Genomic DNA, 15,820 nt, shown 5'->3' on the forward strand with positions numbered 1-15,820 from the left:
CTGCTTTAAATTCTTAAAAAAATTTCAACTTCAAAAACAAATTTATATTAACTCTAATAAGATACTGATTTTACCTGTAACATTTGACTTCCAGTTCCATCCCTCAATCTGTAAGGTCTAATAACACCATCTTCATTAAAGAATCTTGGGGGACGAAGACTCTCTACTTCATCAGAATTCTCTGTAGCTCTAGAGAAAAATAATTTTACAGAGTTAAAATCATTTAACAAGAAAATCCTATCATAATAGATACTAAACAAATCCTTTTTGTGTCCATGGGATGTTATATATTATTGCTTTTCTAGTTGCCCAAAGTGATCAATGACAAATCATTGTGAAGATGTAAATGCAAGTTAATCATTAATGCTTTATTCTTCAAGCAGACTTTTTACTGTTTTATTAATGGGGCAGCGAGGTAGTACAGTGAATAGTGCTGAGTCTAAAGTTAGGATAACTCTTCTGCCTGAATTCTTATCTGGCCTCAGACGCTAAGTATGACTCTGGAGCAAGTCACTTGATCTTGCTTGCCTCAGTTTCCTCATCTGTAAAATGATCAAGAGAAGAAAGTGGCAAATCATTCCAGTATCTTTATACCAAAAGTGGTCATGGGGTGGCTAGGTGGCACAGTGGATAGAGCACCATCCCGGAGTCAGGAGGACCTGAGTTCAAATCTGCCCTCAAACACTTAATAATTACCTGGCTGTGTGACCTTAGGCAAGTCACTTAACCTCATTGCCTTACAAAGGTGAAAAACAAAACAAAAAACAAACGGAGTCATGAAAAGTTGGATATGACTGAAAATGACTAAACAATAGAATTATCACTAATGTCTAATGTATAATACATTAGTCCTTTGCCTTTCCTTATTCAAATAGATGATTCTTAATTATCTAAAATTTCAGATAAAACTCTGGATCTTACCAGTAGAGTTTAGAGTAGCAATTTGCATTGCTCTATATTATGACTAATTTTCTGATACAATATATAAAATTGGTGCTTTTTTAAAAATATTTTTTATTTATTTTTCCAACTACATGCAATGGCAGTTTTTACTAATCATTTTTTTGCAGTGTTTTGAGTGTTACATTTTTCTCCCTCCTTCCCTTCCCTCCTTCCTGAGGGAATCTAATATAAACTCTAAAATTGTCATCAAAACTTCTACTTTAATATCTAACCTATGCTACAGAACTGACACTATAGTTTCAAAGGCTGTGCTAGTATGATGCAAAGCTCAGAAGGGTTATAATCTAATTGGCAAGAATATTGTGCCAACAGCAGATAATGTATTCTACTTGAGGGCCATTTACAAAACAAAATAGCTTATCATTAGGAAGCAAGCTTTCTTAACCCATTCAAACACACACAGACACACACACACAGACACACACACACAGACACACACACACACACACACAAACACACAGACACAGATACACAAACAACACATCCCCTAGACTTGTGCAGCAATTTTGTTTCCAGAAAAATAAAAATCCAGTCTCTAAATGATCAAGAAACTTAATTTAACTCTTAAGTTCTCTACATGTAAAGTGTTTGTCCAACGATGAACAAGCTAATATTTTGGAGAAATAAATCACATCGATATTGATATCCTTGCTATAAATGAAACCACAATACAAAACAGTTGTAGCAAAATGATGAGTGAATAATCTAGAAGGTATCATTAATTCTAAAGGCAATAAGAAATATAGCAACATGGAATATTTGCTTATATTGCCTTCTAGTCCTCAGAAGAAAAGCCCAAAAGACCACCAAACAGACAACTGCAGTCCTCAAATGAACTGTTCCATGAAATAAAAAAAAGAGGTTTACAAAATTTGCAAAACCAAGTCAATATATACTTTGATATCAGTGAATTAAATGTAAAAATTGGTATGAGAGAGAAAAAGTAATTTAATTTAGGTAGAATTGTCATTGTTATATTATCTTGGACAAACTATGAACAACTGACATGTGTAGATCTGACTTTATTTGTTTAAAAACTGTTTTGTAATTGTGTTCATATAATTTCCAGGTTTATCTTGGGAAGCAGAGTCCCAAGTATATTATGTTGTTCACAGTTACTTTAAATGGAATTTCTCTGTCTTTTATTTCTAGGCTTTATTGATCATAGACAGAAATACTGATGATTTAGGTGGGTTTATTTTATGTCCTGCTACTTTGTTTAAGTTGTTATTTCTTTTTAAGTTTTTAAGTTGATTTCTAGGACTTTCTAAGTACATTGTCTAAACATCTGTCTCACTGCCTATTTTAATTATTTTAATTTTTTTCTTATTGTTAACCTAAAATTTCTAATACAATATTGAATAATGATGGGCATCTTTGTTTCACCCCAATCTTATTGGCAATATTTCTAGCTTATCCCTATTACATACAATGCTTGCTGATAGTTTTAGATAGTGTTTATCATTTTAAGGAAAACTCCTATGCTTTCTAGTGTTTTTTAATGGGAATAGGTGCTGTTATTTTGTCAAAAGCTTTTTACAATATCAAATGAGATAATCATGATTTCCCTTAGTTTTGTTATAGATATGGTCAATTATTCTGATTGTTTTCCTAATACTGAACCATTCCTGCATTCCTGGTATAAATCCTATCTAATCCTAGTGATAACTTTCAATTTTTTAGCTAATATTTTATTTAAAAATTTTATGCCAATATTCTTCAGGGTAACTGATCTAAAATGTTTTGTTTATTTTAACTCTTCTTAGCTTAGTTATAAGAACTATATTGGTGTCATAAAGGGAATTTGGAAGAACTATCTTTTAAAAGAATTTATATAGAATTGGAATTAATTGTTCTTTAAATATAAGATAAAATTCACTTATAAATTCTTTTGACCCTGGATATCTTGTTCTTAGAGAATTCAGGGATGGCTTGTTCAATTTCTTTTTCTGAAAAAAAAAAAGCCTATTTAAGAATGTTATTTCCTCTTCTGTTAATCTGGACAGTTTATATTTATTGAAATAGTCATCCATTTCACCTATATTGTCAGATTTACTGGCATACATTTGGGCAAAATCATTCTAAATTATTTCTTTAATTTTCTCATCAGCAATGAATTTACCCTTTTCATTTTTTGATACTGGTAATTAGATTTTCTTTTTTTTAGTCAAATTAAGCAAAGATTATCTACTTTATTGGGTTTTTTTGGTAAAATCAACTCAGTTTTATTTATTTTAGTTCAATACTTTTACACTCAGCAAATTTAATGTAAAAATTGCTATGAGAATGGCAAACGCATAGGCAGAAATAAAAGTCTTAGAGACTATGTGTGAGTCTTACATATAGAATCAAGAATATTTTCTTTAAGAAGACAAAGGGTTCTATACATGGCAAGAATTGAACACTACAAAAAAGATGAAGCTGATTACCTTAAGAAACAAGGAATAACTGGGGAAAGACATGGCAGTCACCTCAGAATTAATGACCTTTCTTCAGACCAAACATAGATCAAAATCAATACCACATTAGAAGAAATGAGGAATATAAGAAAATATTATAAGCAATGATATAAATCTAATACAGTTTATTTAAACAATTTGTTAAAGCTGAAGAACAGAAAATGGGTAAAAGTAAATCCCTAAAGTGCTATCACCATTTCTTGGACAAAATTACATCACACTGTAATCTCCAGTCAAAAAACATTTGCTTTCTTTGCCCACCATGGTAGTTAAGAACATCAGATTACAATACAAGTTAACTGAAAAACATAAATAAAGATGAAGGAGGGAGATCATAGGGTCACAAAATAATAGACTTAAGATATGAAAGGGATCTTAGAGAGATCCTCTAATACAATTCTCTCATTAAGAAAGTTAAGAGAACTTAAAAGTAAAGGGAACGTAAGCTCAGAGACTGAGTAGCTTACCAAAGGACACAAAGGTAATATAGTTAAAGGATACAAGGATAGTACAATTGATAGGAGGCTAGGATCGGAACCAAGATCATCTGACTCCCAATCCATTTATTTGGTATAGATCCTGCTATTTACATGCTGTCTTCCCCATTAAAACATGAGTTCTTTGAGCAGATTCTATTTTTACCTTTCTTTGTAGTCCAAGGCTTACCTGAAACAAAGTAATAGCTTAATGTGTGCTGACTCACAATGCAATTTTGACATACTACTGGAATGGTAGTCTAAAGAATTAGACTCTGTATCTATGTGGCATTACAGATGGAAAATTGAACATTTGTGCTCGGAAATAAGTAACAGGATTAGAATAGACACTATACCTTAAAGCACTAGATAAATATCAGCTATTTTATTATACTATAGCATGAATTGCTGCAAAGTTTAGTAACTAGAGTCAGGAAATAATATACATGACTACAAATAGTATATATGGTAGGAATAATAGCTGCAAAACAATCAAAAGTTATAAAATTACAAAGAACAATCATGAACCCAAAGGAAAAAAATGAGCAGATACCTCTGTTTACTCTTTCCTAGAAGTGTTAAGTTCATAGGTGTGTAATAGTGCATTTATTTTTAGATTTTTATATTGAATTGATCAAGTTTGCTGTTTTATTTTCCATTCTCATTTTCCTTCTTAAAAAATAAACCAACTTAATTATATGGGAGGGGTGGAGTGTAGGATGTATAAGTAATTTTAGGTTAAGTAAAAATAAAAGATTAACAAACTTATTTTTAAAATAAGTAAAATTAAAAATAACAAGAGTCATTTCTCAACAAATGGTCACAGGATGTGACTAGATAGTTTCTAAAAGAAGAAATCCAAGTTATTAATGACCATGTAAAAATATTTTTACATTGATAAGAGAACTTAAAATTCAAGTAGGTGGCTCAGTGGATAGAGCACTAGACTTGTAGTCAGGACAGGTATTCAAAGCCAATCTCAGAGATTTGCCTCTGATTAGCCATGTGACCTTGAGTGAGTCACTTAACCCTGATGGCCTTGCATCCCAGGTCATCTCTAAATCATCCAAATTCTTATCTGGCCACTGGACCCAGATGGTGCTGAAGGAGAAAGTGAGGCTGGTGACTTAGCACAGCACCTCCTCACTAAAATTCAATTCATATTCTTGTCATAGCACCACCTCCCTGATGTTGGGGTTTTCTTTGAAAATGAAGGATAAAATATTATTATTATTATTATTATTATTATTATTATTATTATTAACATTCAAGTAACTGAACTTTCACTTCACAACTATCAGATAGGAAAACCTTACAAAAAAGTAAAAAGACAAATGTTGGATGCATTACAGGAAAACAGGCATACTAATGAACCATTGGTAGAACAAGTTCATTCAGTGATTGTGGAAAATAATTTTGAACAATGTCCTAAAATTTTTTAAACTGTATATGCTTAAATCCCATGATATCACTACTCAGTTTAAACAGCAAAGAGAAAAAAAGGGGGAAAGATACAAAAACATTTATGCTGCCTCTTTTTGTAATGGCAAATCAGTAGAACTAACTAGCTCATCAGTAAAGAATGGTTTAACAAATTATGGCATTATAAATTTCACTGAATATTGTGAAAAAAATTGACAGATAACAAAAACTTCAGAACACTGGTCAATGTAAGGAGTAATTATGATTCAAATGAACATACTTTTTTTGGTTTATTTAATTTATATTATTACAATAATATTATTATAAGAGTAAACAAATCCCCCATCCTCCCAGCAAGAAGATGAGAAACCTCAAGAATAGTGAGAGAGAAAAAAAAAATAACTTCAGTCTGTGTTCAGATTCCAATGGCTCTGTCTCTGGGGTGAGTTCCTTTCTTTATCATAAGTCCACCAGAGAGGTTGCTTCAATATTTTTCCCCCAGTTGCTATTACTAGCTGTATTTCCCTCTACTTTATTCCTCCCAGCTCTCATTTATTCTATTCTCTCTTTCCTTTTATCCTGTCCCTGACCAAACGTATGCTCTCCCACAATCTTACCTCTCCCTCTATCACCTATTCCCATCTTCCCTCTCCCATTTCCCCTTATCCATCCCTTTCTTCTCATTTTTCTCTAGGGAAAGATAGATTTCTATACCCCATTGAGTGTATGTGATTTCCTCTCTGAGCCATTTCTGATGAGAATGAAGGCTCACTTATTTCCCCTTGCCTTCCCCCTTTCCACTCCATTGAAAAAGATTTTTTTTGGCTCTTATGTGAAATATCTTAACCCCTTCTTCCTCTTCCTCCCAGTACTTTCCTTTATCACCCACTGACTCCATCTTTTTACTATATTATACCATTATATCCAGCTCCTTCCTGTGCCTTGTCTATATATGCTCCTACTAACTGCTCTTATAAATGAGAAGGTTCATATGAGTAATCAGTATCTTCTTCCCATACAGGAATACAAACAGTTCAATATCATTAAGTTCCTCATAGTTAGTCCTCCTCGTCCAACCCCGTTATGGTTCAAATGAGTCCTGTATTTGAAGAACAAATTTCTGTTCAGCTCTGGCTTTTTCAGTAGGAAAGTTTGAAAGTCCCGTTTCATTGAAAGTTCATCTTTTTCCTTGAAAGAGGATGTTCAGTTTTGCTGGGTAGTTGATTCTCAGTAGTAAAATGAGATTTTTGCTTTCTGAAATATCGTATTCCAATCCCTACGAACCATTAATGTAGATGCTGCCATATCCTGTGTAATCTTGACTATAGAGCCATGCTAGTTTGATTTTTTTTTCCTGGCAGCTTTTGGTATTTTCTCTTTGACTTGGGAATTTGGCTATGAAATTCTTGGAAGTTTTTCTTTTGGTATCTCTTTCAGGAGATGATTGGTGAATTCCGTCAATTTCTATTTCATCCTCTACTTCTAGGATCTCAGGGTAATTTTGCTGTATTATTTCTTTGGGGCTTTTTTGTTTGTTTGTTTGTTTGTTTTTAGGTTTTAGCAAGGCAATGGAGTTAAGTGGCTTGCCTATGGCCACACAGCTAGGTAATTATTATGTGTCTGAGACTGGATTTGAACCCAGGTACTCCTGACTCCAGGGCTGGTGCTTTATCCACTGTGCCACCTAGCCACCCCTGTATTATTGCTTGAAAAATGAAGTCTAGGCTCTTTTCCTGTTCATGACTTTCAGGAAGTCCAAAAATTTTTAAATTATCTGTTCTGTTTTCAAGGTCAGTTGTTTTTTCCAATGAGATATTTCACATTTTCTTCTAATCTTTGGCTTTTTTGGAAGACGTTTATTTCTCCCTGATTTCTTGCAAAGTCATTAGTTTCCTCTAGTTCCATTCTGCATTTGAAGAAGTTATTTTCTTCAGAGCTTTTTAATCTCCTTTTCCAGCTGGCAAATTCTTCTTTTTAAGGCATTTTTCTCCTCATTTGATTTTTGTTTTGCTTTTTCATTTGACCTAACTGGTTTTTAACATATTATTTTCTTGTATTTCTTTCACCAAGCTACTGATTTGGTTTTCATGATTTATCTGCAGCACTCCCATTTCTCCTCCCAATTTTTCCTCCATGTCCCTCAATTGCTTTTCAAAGTCTTTTTTGAGTTCATCCATAGTCTCAGACCATTTTCTATTTCTCTTAAAGGTTTTGGATACAGAAGCTTTGATTTTTATCATCATCTGATATGTGTTTTGAACTTCCATGGAACCAAAGTAATTTGTTATGGTCAGTCTTTTTGTTTTTCTATCGTTTGCTCATTTCCTCAGTTTAAGACTAATTTACAGCACTTCCAAGGCTTTGGGGTTTTTTTGGGAGGACACCCTACTGGGACCTTTATTCCCCCAAGATCTTATGCTCTCTTGCCTGTGCTTTGATATGTAGATGACCACAAGTGTTCCCCTCTGTCCTGGAGCTGAGCTCTCTTAGTATGGGAGCCCAAACTACAACCTGGATCTGAGTGTAGGCAAACAGCAGAGTCTTGCTCCAGGGAGAGCAGAGAGATTTCAACAGTCTCCCCCAACCCCCTTACTGTCTGTGGGCTGCAGGCTGGCTTTCCTGATTCCCACTGCAGGTTCTCATCACAGAGCTGCTCTGAGGCCAGCCCTCCTCACTCCACACTCATTCTGGTGCAGCAGAATTCTCTCACCATCCCATTCAAGCTAATCCTGGTGATCTCTGGCCTAGGCTGGACTGCCTCGACTTTTTTTCCCAACCCCCTGTACCTTTCCTGCAGAAAGTTCTAAATTCTAAGTTTCTAAGTATCTTGGACTGGGAAATTGTATAGCTCAGTCTTTCTGTTTTCTGTCCTTCTAAATTTTGGCAAGAGTCATCATTTAATGGCGTGTGGAGTTTTTTGGGGAAGGAGTTTCTGGGAAATGCTGCCTTCAGGCTGCCATCTTGGCTCCACCCTTCAAAGGAACTTACAATGAAACATGCTAACTCCCTTATTTTCCAACAAAAATTCCAACAATGGCAATGTCCAAAAACATATGGCCTAATTAGGTACCTTGCATCCATCATCTCAAAGTGCTGGATGAGATATGTATCTTTGGATATGGCCACTGTAGAAATTTGTTTTGCATGATTATGTACAATTGTTTAAAAAGGGCTTTTTTGGGTTCTTTTCAATCACTAAGGAGGAAGTGGAAAAGAAAAAATAATTACTTATTAAAATTAAAGTAATAAAAAATATATGAAAGAAACATGATCAGAAAAAGAGATGGGTTGATTTGCCTGTTACACTGTTACTGGAGAATTGTTAAAAGATCTTAATTAATTAATTAATCCTTCAGACATTCTATTCAACACACTGGTAACCATACTAAAATCTCTATGGAGGATCAATGCAAAAATGTGGCCAAGGAGGAGTATAATGTTGGTACAGTAACCTATAAAATGAGGAAAATTAATATTTGCACAGCCAACTTTAGAGAATTGCTAATTAGGCTAATATGTACCAAAATATTAATTGTTATACACAGAGTGTTATTATAAAATATTTTTCTTGGAAATTTCTTTGTTGCAGTGGCTAGGTGGCGCAGTAGATAGGGCACCAGCCCTGGAGTCAGGAGTATCTGAGTTCAAATCCAGCCTCAGACACTTAATAAATACCTAGCTGTGTGGCCTTGGGCAAAAAAAAGAAATTACTTTGTTCAATTGTCTTTATTTTAGACAAGTAAAACGAAATTAGGAGAGGTTAAGCAACTTGTGCCATGTCAACTAATCAGCTAAATTAGCTGATTTTAGAGCTATGACTAATACACAGTTCATTGCAATGATCCAAATGATTGTTTTATCCACTTTCTAGATGGTAATACATTTTTCATTCCATCTTATGTTAAATAAAATTTACCTTTTAATTCCCTGAAAGGTGCTACTAGCCATATCGATAATTCCTCCTGTTGGCCTTGCCACTGCTCCAACTAATCCTTTCCCAACACCCTTAAAAAATCCTGCTGCTCCTTCTTTTTGGGCTCCTAGAAAAAAGTAACAATTTTGAATGGACAGGATGAAAATTACCTTAAATTTTGTTAATTATGCATAACTTTAAGAAATTGTATTTACCTTTGATTGGCTTAGTCACTATTCCTGTTATACCACTTACAAAACCCTAGATGAAAAAAAATTACAAATTTACAATATTCTTGCATAGATGTCTTTAAACATAAAATTTCAATTATGGATGTCAAGAGAATAATTTAGCTTTCTGCATTCATTCACAGTAATTATATTGTCTGGTTATTTCACTTAAATTTCATTGAATGAGTCTATATTGTACCTTTCTTAAAGGAATACTAAAGCACTCTATTTGCATATGTATATGCATGTATCACCTCCTACTGCTCTTCAGGCTTTAAAATAAGCTGTGTTGGAGGTGCATGGGCATATTTTCCTTATTAACAGCAGAATATGAAGAACTTTCCTAGAAGTTCTTACAGAAACCAAGCCTTTTCCTCCACGTGTGATGCCTTCTCGAAGTCCTGCAGGCTGTTTATTCATGGCTTCTCTCCTCTTCTGTTGGTAATCTTCATCCATAGTCATGGCTGCTACGCCTTTAGCCATAGCATTCGTTATTTTAGAGGCAGCACCTGCCAGTCCACCTAACAGGAATTAAGAGTACATTCAGCAAAATAAAATAATGTTATTCTAGCATATATTACTGCAACTGATCCTCAATATCATAACTGCTTACCGACAGCTCCTCCAACTAGAGCTTTAAGTCCTAATGCCATACCCTCTATAAATTCTTCAGGACCTTGGATGGCTCCCTTAAAGACAAAAATAAAATTCACAATGAAAAATTCTATTAACAGCAACATTTGGGGCTGCCTAAACAATGATTCTAATGCAGTATATATTACATGCTATGGCCTACTTAATTTATAAACTGTAGATGAGCTCAGAGAATGGATTCAGTAAGGCCTAAGGAAATGTCCTTAGTATTCATCAGAGACAAATAAAGTCAAATGGTCAGTGACCCTTCCCCCAACACATCCCAATACAGACTGATAAAATAGAGTGACAGACCACAAAAGTCTTCCATATTCTATGAAAAAGGATGAACACAGAATTTCAGTTGGGAAGGATAAAGCAGCTTTCTGATGCAATTCATAACCTAAAAATACTCCCACTAAAACACATTGGACAAGTGGTCACCTAGCCATTTTAATGAGGAGGGCAAGGTCATTATAATTTCAGACAGCTCTAATTGTTAGGTAATTCTTTTCCTGATATCAATTCTAAATTTCTCTCTTTAAATATACAACACATTTTTGCTCTCTAGGGCCTGGAATCAGTACAGTGACCTGGAAAGAAGGAGTATGATTTGGGTTCAAGTTCTAATTCTATCACTGACGAAATTCTGAATTTGAGTCAAGTAACTTCACCTCTCCATACTGACTAAAAGCTGTAGAAAAATTGCAGAATACATTGGGGCAAGGATATTCTTTATCAGGAACTCCCCAAATTTGTAAAAGTGCACATCTAGACAAAGGTACACATTAGTATGCATGCATGCATCACTCCTAGACCATTTTTGTTTGCCATACCATTCTGTTAGTGAGCCTGCAGTACAGTTTAAAAAAAAGTTATGCAAACTAAGAAATAGTTTATGAAGAATGCCAGTAACAATATTAAAAACAAGAAAGAAAATTCTAGACAAGGCCAAAGAAACTAGCTTGTATTTATTTTTAAATATGAAGAAACAAATTTGTGGACACAATCGAGACAAGATGGTAAAGACAGTGATTTAAGATTAAGTAAAATCAGATGATATAACTATCATCATAATCAATAATATTTAACCAAAGTGTCTTTCCAGTGGAAGGCAAGTACCATACTAAAAATATATGAAAATTAAATATAAAAGAGACCATGGTCACTAACCTATTCTTGTAGACAATTTTCTCAAGCGGGTATGAAGTGAAATAATTTAAAGGAATGATTAGTCAGCTATAAGTCTGACTTGATAAAACACTAAATATTTTTAACTAATTCCTATGTTAATATCAAAATTGAATATAGAAAAATTTGAAAAAATACACACATTTTAAGTAAGATCATCAACAAATGGATTATTCAAGAGATATTAGTCATCAGAAATTCATTTTCAAATCCTTTCTTCAAAATTCCTATTTATTCACATATTACCCTAACCCTAAAGGATCACATTTCCACAGAACGTTTTTAGAAGATGGGAGAGTAGGGGTGTTGTGGAAACGTTTAAACACATTTAAAACTATTTTATAATTCTGTTGGAGACAAAAGAGAAAGAAAAAGTAAACATAGTGCACAATTATCAGAAACAAATGAAGCTAAATAGGCAGTAGTCTTCCACTACAGGCTGACAAAACAGAGCAACAGACCACAACGAAACTGTGAAAAGAAATGAATGAACACAGAATCATGGAATTTCACTTTGAAAGCAGCTTTCTTATCCAATGTGTTAACTAAAAAGAATCCTCTCACTAAAACATGTTGGACAAGTAGTCACCTAACCCCTCTTTATACTGCTCAATGTACTTTTAGATATTCTTAAATGTTAGGTAGTTCTTTCCTGATATCAAGCCTAATTAGTTTAATGTGGTTCATTTAAATGAACTAATTAATTATTGACCTAGAAGTAGAAATAATAAAGCATAATAAAATAGTTTAAGATAACTGAATAATTCACAAAGAAAAGCAAATCCAGACTTACAAAATGGTGGTTAACATGATAAATAATTTGAAATGAACAAAACAAAGTTTATTACTGTAACTCTGAATAATGACTTATGTATTTTAAAAAAGCCATTTTTTCTGTCAAATGCAGAATAACACCAAATAGTGTAAAGAAGAGATACAAAGAGTTATTGAGTCTAATTTTACAATGATTTTATAAAAATCATTTGTACTAGGCACATGGTTAAATATAGCAGTGGTGCTAAATTTTATAAAAATATTGTTTTAAATAAATTAAGCATTTCTTGAAACAATTTTGTTTTGATTATTTGCTGAGCAAACATTTTAAACTTCAGCTCAGACTTTGGGAAAATAATCATATATTATTAATAAGACATTATATAAATGAAATTTACACACACACACACACACACACACACACACAAAAATATATTTAAACACGGTCAAAGTATATAGTTTTTCTTATATAAAGAAGAAAAATATATGTCCAAAAAGTTAGTATAAACTTTATTATTAGCAAACTATCTGTGTGATCTTGGGCAAGTCGCTTAATCCCATTGCCTTGTAAAAATGAAATATATGTGCATTTCTGTTTGTGTGTGTGTGTGTGTGTGTGTGTGTGTGTAAATACATATAAATATAAAAAGGCACATGGCATTTAAAGGGAATTTAAATGTTATCATCCTACAGAAAATAAAATTACAATAATCACTTTTCAAAACCAAAAAACCTTCATTTATATTACAGGATTTAATTTAAATAGTTATCACTTTCCTTTGTACCCTTGTAGTTTTAAAACAAAGTAATTTACAACCTAACACAAATGCCTGAAGCTCTTTTAAAATTATGATTTTAATTAAAATTCTGAGTATCTCTTTTTCATAAAAGTTGTCTCCTAACTTTTTAAGCAAAAAAAGAACAAACCAGGCGGCTAGGTGGCATAGTGGATAAAGCACTGGCCTTGGAGTCAGGAGTACCTAGGTTCAAATCCAGTCTGAGACACTTAATAATTACCTAGCGGTGTGGCTTGGGCAAGCCACTTAACCCCATTTGCCTTGCAAACAAAACCTAAAAGAAAAAAAAAAAACCATTGCAAAAAAGAGAGTCCCCTCAGTGAATCCATTTCAGCAATAGTGCTACATGTATTATTATGGTGAGTCTTAGAATTAAAAAAAAAATGATGACTATCATTTATTTAGTGCTTTAAGAATAAAGCTTTTTATAAGTACTATCTTATGTCTTCATGACTATCCTAGAAGATAGATACTATTTATATTATTATTATAATAGAAAGACTAACCCACCTGATATGGTTCATAGAAAAATGCTTCTACTCCTTCAGAAAATTCTCGAATTAAGCCAAATGGATTTCCTAAAACTTCAAGTCCAAGAATAAGAACATACATTTGCTTAATGGCCTAAAAGAAGCAAGTACAATATATTAGTTAAAAAATACATAAGTGGTCCAAGTTTTTATTCAATTAATATTTCTCTCTATTATTTATCTATACCCAAAAACCTTTTATCTTCTATACTTTTATGAAATACCCTCAGGTTGTGCTTCTGAATGTTATAGAAATAACATAGAGTGCAATTATTTATGAAATAAAAAATAGTAATGTGGACTATTTCAAGTCAATTTAAAATTCAAGGAACATGTAAAAATGTCTATTTACATGTAATTTTGCTTTTCTAAATAATTGCATGTGCATTTGTGCAAGCTACTAGAGGTTAAGGACTGTTATTCTGCCCCTTTTTGTATCTCCAGTGAATAGCAAACTACCTGATATACAGTAGACATATAATAATTGTTGATTCTGTGTATCTGTGTGTGTGTGTGTGTGCGCGTGCGCGCGTGTGTGTATACAAGAATGGAATACTATTTTTTTCGTATTTAGCGTATGATTTTACTAGATTGTACATCCTTTCTTTCCTTTCCCTTTATGATACAATTTCAGACCAACCTGTTTTGAGTAATGTCTTATGACTTCAGACTGAAGTTGGGGTGTTGTATAGAACTGATAGTTAAGTTCAAAAAATGCCAGCCTGAAATTAAATAAGAAAAAAAAGGTAAAGATTCAAAAGCTGTTATTTCAACAGTTGCATATCATTCATTCAATTTTTCTTTCACATTTTCTACCATTTTAGTCAAAAACTCTTCCATTTTACTTATATATCTTCTCTGATTCCACTTTTCTAGTCTCTCCACAAACAATATTTTTCTCTACAATTACCTTTTATCATATACCCAGTTTCTATCAACTTTTGCATTAACTATTATTACTTCTCATTAATCTTTCCTAAATGTTACCAAAGAACATAGCATTCATATTATCTACATAATTAATATTTCCTTAGTCAAATATGTCAATGTCTACTATTGCTTTACACACACACACACACACATATAAATCACAGCTCATACCTTTGACTACTTCCTTCAAAATTCAAAAGACATTACTTTGATCTAGCCATGATATTTCCTGCTTCTGGCATTTCATTTGAGTTAATGTACTCCCAATTTGCAAAATTTACTTTCTTCACTGATATTTGGAATAGTCTTTGTTTTCCTCATTAACAAAACAATGGCAAAGTAGTCAGATGCTTCCTCAAAAACATCCTTGAGAACATTAGGAAGGTACCAAGACTCATTCTTTGCTTCAACTTGCATAACACTCCTTATTTCCCTAATTAAGCAAAGTTCTTATTTATATACCAAAGATATATGTGCAATCCTTTCAAGGTAAAAGACAGTTCTTTCAGTTACTCAATTGTTCATAGAGATAGAATTTACTAATAAAGTTATTCATCTACAATAGATTATCAATCTGTAGATTTACATACTTAAAAACTACATCTTGCACATCTGTAAGGGTAGCACCAATACTCTTCAACAAGAGGTTTATTGAATGAACAGGAATCAGTCTTCCATGTTGTGTTGTATTTTTACCATCATCTCTACCCGTACGCAATGAAACACTCAAGTGCAACTAAAGAGAAAGAAATACAAAAGTAGAAAAATGCTTCCCCAGTTGAAACTCAAAAGATATTTCTACATGGTTTCATGTTAAAATATTTAAACTATGATTCATAAAAAACACACAGAAGCTCTAAAATCTTCTTTTCTAACTCGATAAGTATATAATTAAGGATTTCAAAATCTAAATATTCACATTATTTTCTTTCATTTTGGAATGAAAAGTTCTTTCTACTAAATTCAATGTGAATTTGAGAAAACAAAACTTAAATAAACAGAAATAAATGTTTTAATTTTATTCAGTATAAACTAACTTGATAAATTCTATTTATTCAGATTGATTGTAAAGAAACAGAACAAAACCTAACTGTACAATAAGATACAGCTTATATCAAGGAAAATTTATTTATGAACTGGAAAAAGGAAATGTAGTACAAATAGTTATGTCTTACATTAATGAAAACGTGTTTATATTAGGAAACTAAATTAGCAATCTATATAAAAGTTTTTCAAACAGGCTTTTGGATTTTATGTAATGAATAATTTACAAAATGCTTTACTTATTTTATATTTCACGTGGTCTTTTAAAGGTTAGAGTTATTGCTATCAAAATTTTTTCAAATGAAGAAACTTGCTCAGATCCCATAGCTAAAACTATCTGACACAAGATTTGAAGTCATGATTTCCTGACTGGAATTCTAGCATTCTCTCCGCAAATGCCACTAAGCTGCTTCAACAAAAAACTTTATAAAATATAAATCTTAAAATTTTGAACTAAA

General features: G+C 32.7%; 1 protein-coding gene across 6 annotated transcripts in view; it reads right to left on the reverse strand.

The window, feature by feature from the left end:
- The window catches only part of VPS13A (vacuolar protein sorting 13 homolog A), a 349,000-nt gene that overhangs the window by 25,988 nt on the left and 307,192 nt on the right, over positions 1 to 15,820 (reverse strand). For all 6 annotated transcript variants that reach the window (XM_074196703.1, XM_074196708.1, XM_074196704.1 and 3 more), the window contains 8 exons: positions 14,909 to 15,054; positions 14,029 to 14,110; positions 13,369 to 13,482; positions 10,077 to 10,152; positions 9,821 to 9,984; positions 9,449 to 9,494; positions 9,237 to 9,360; positions 75 to 189 (listed from right to left, as the gene is read on the reverse strand). In XM_074196703.1, the coding sequence (XP_074052804.1) occupies positions 75 to 189; positions 9,237 to 9,360; positions 9,449 to 9,494; positions 9,821 to 9,984; positions 10,077 to 10,152; positions 13,369 to 13,482; positions 14,029 to 14,110; positions 14,909 to 15,054 (867 nt within the window). The remainder of the gene's footprint in view (positions 1 to 74; positions 190 to 9,236; positions 9,361 to 9,448; positions 9,495 to 9,820; positions 9,985 to 10,076; positions 10,153 to 13,368; positions 13,483 to 14,028; positions 14,111 to 14,908; positions 15,055 to 15,820) is intronic.

The sequence above is a fragment of the Macrotis lagotis genome, chromosome 8 (assembly GCF_037893015.1).
Source record: "Macrotis lagotis isolate mMagLag1 chromosome 8, bilby.v1.9.chrom.fasta, whole genome shotgun sequence".
Taxonomy (NCBI): domain Eukaryota; kingdom Metazoa; phylum Chordata; class Mammalia; order Peramelemorphia; family Peramelidae; genus Macrotis; species Macrotis lagotis.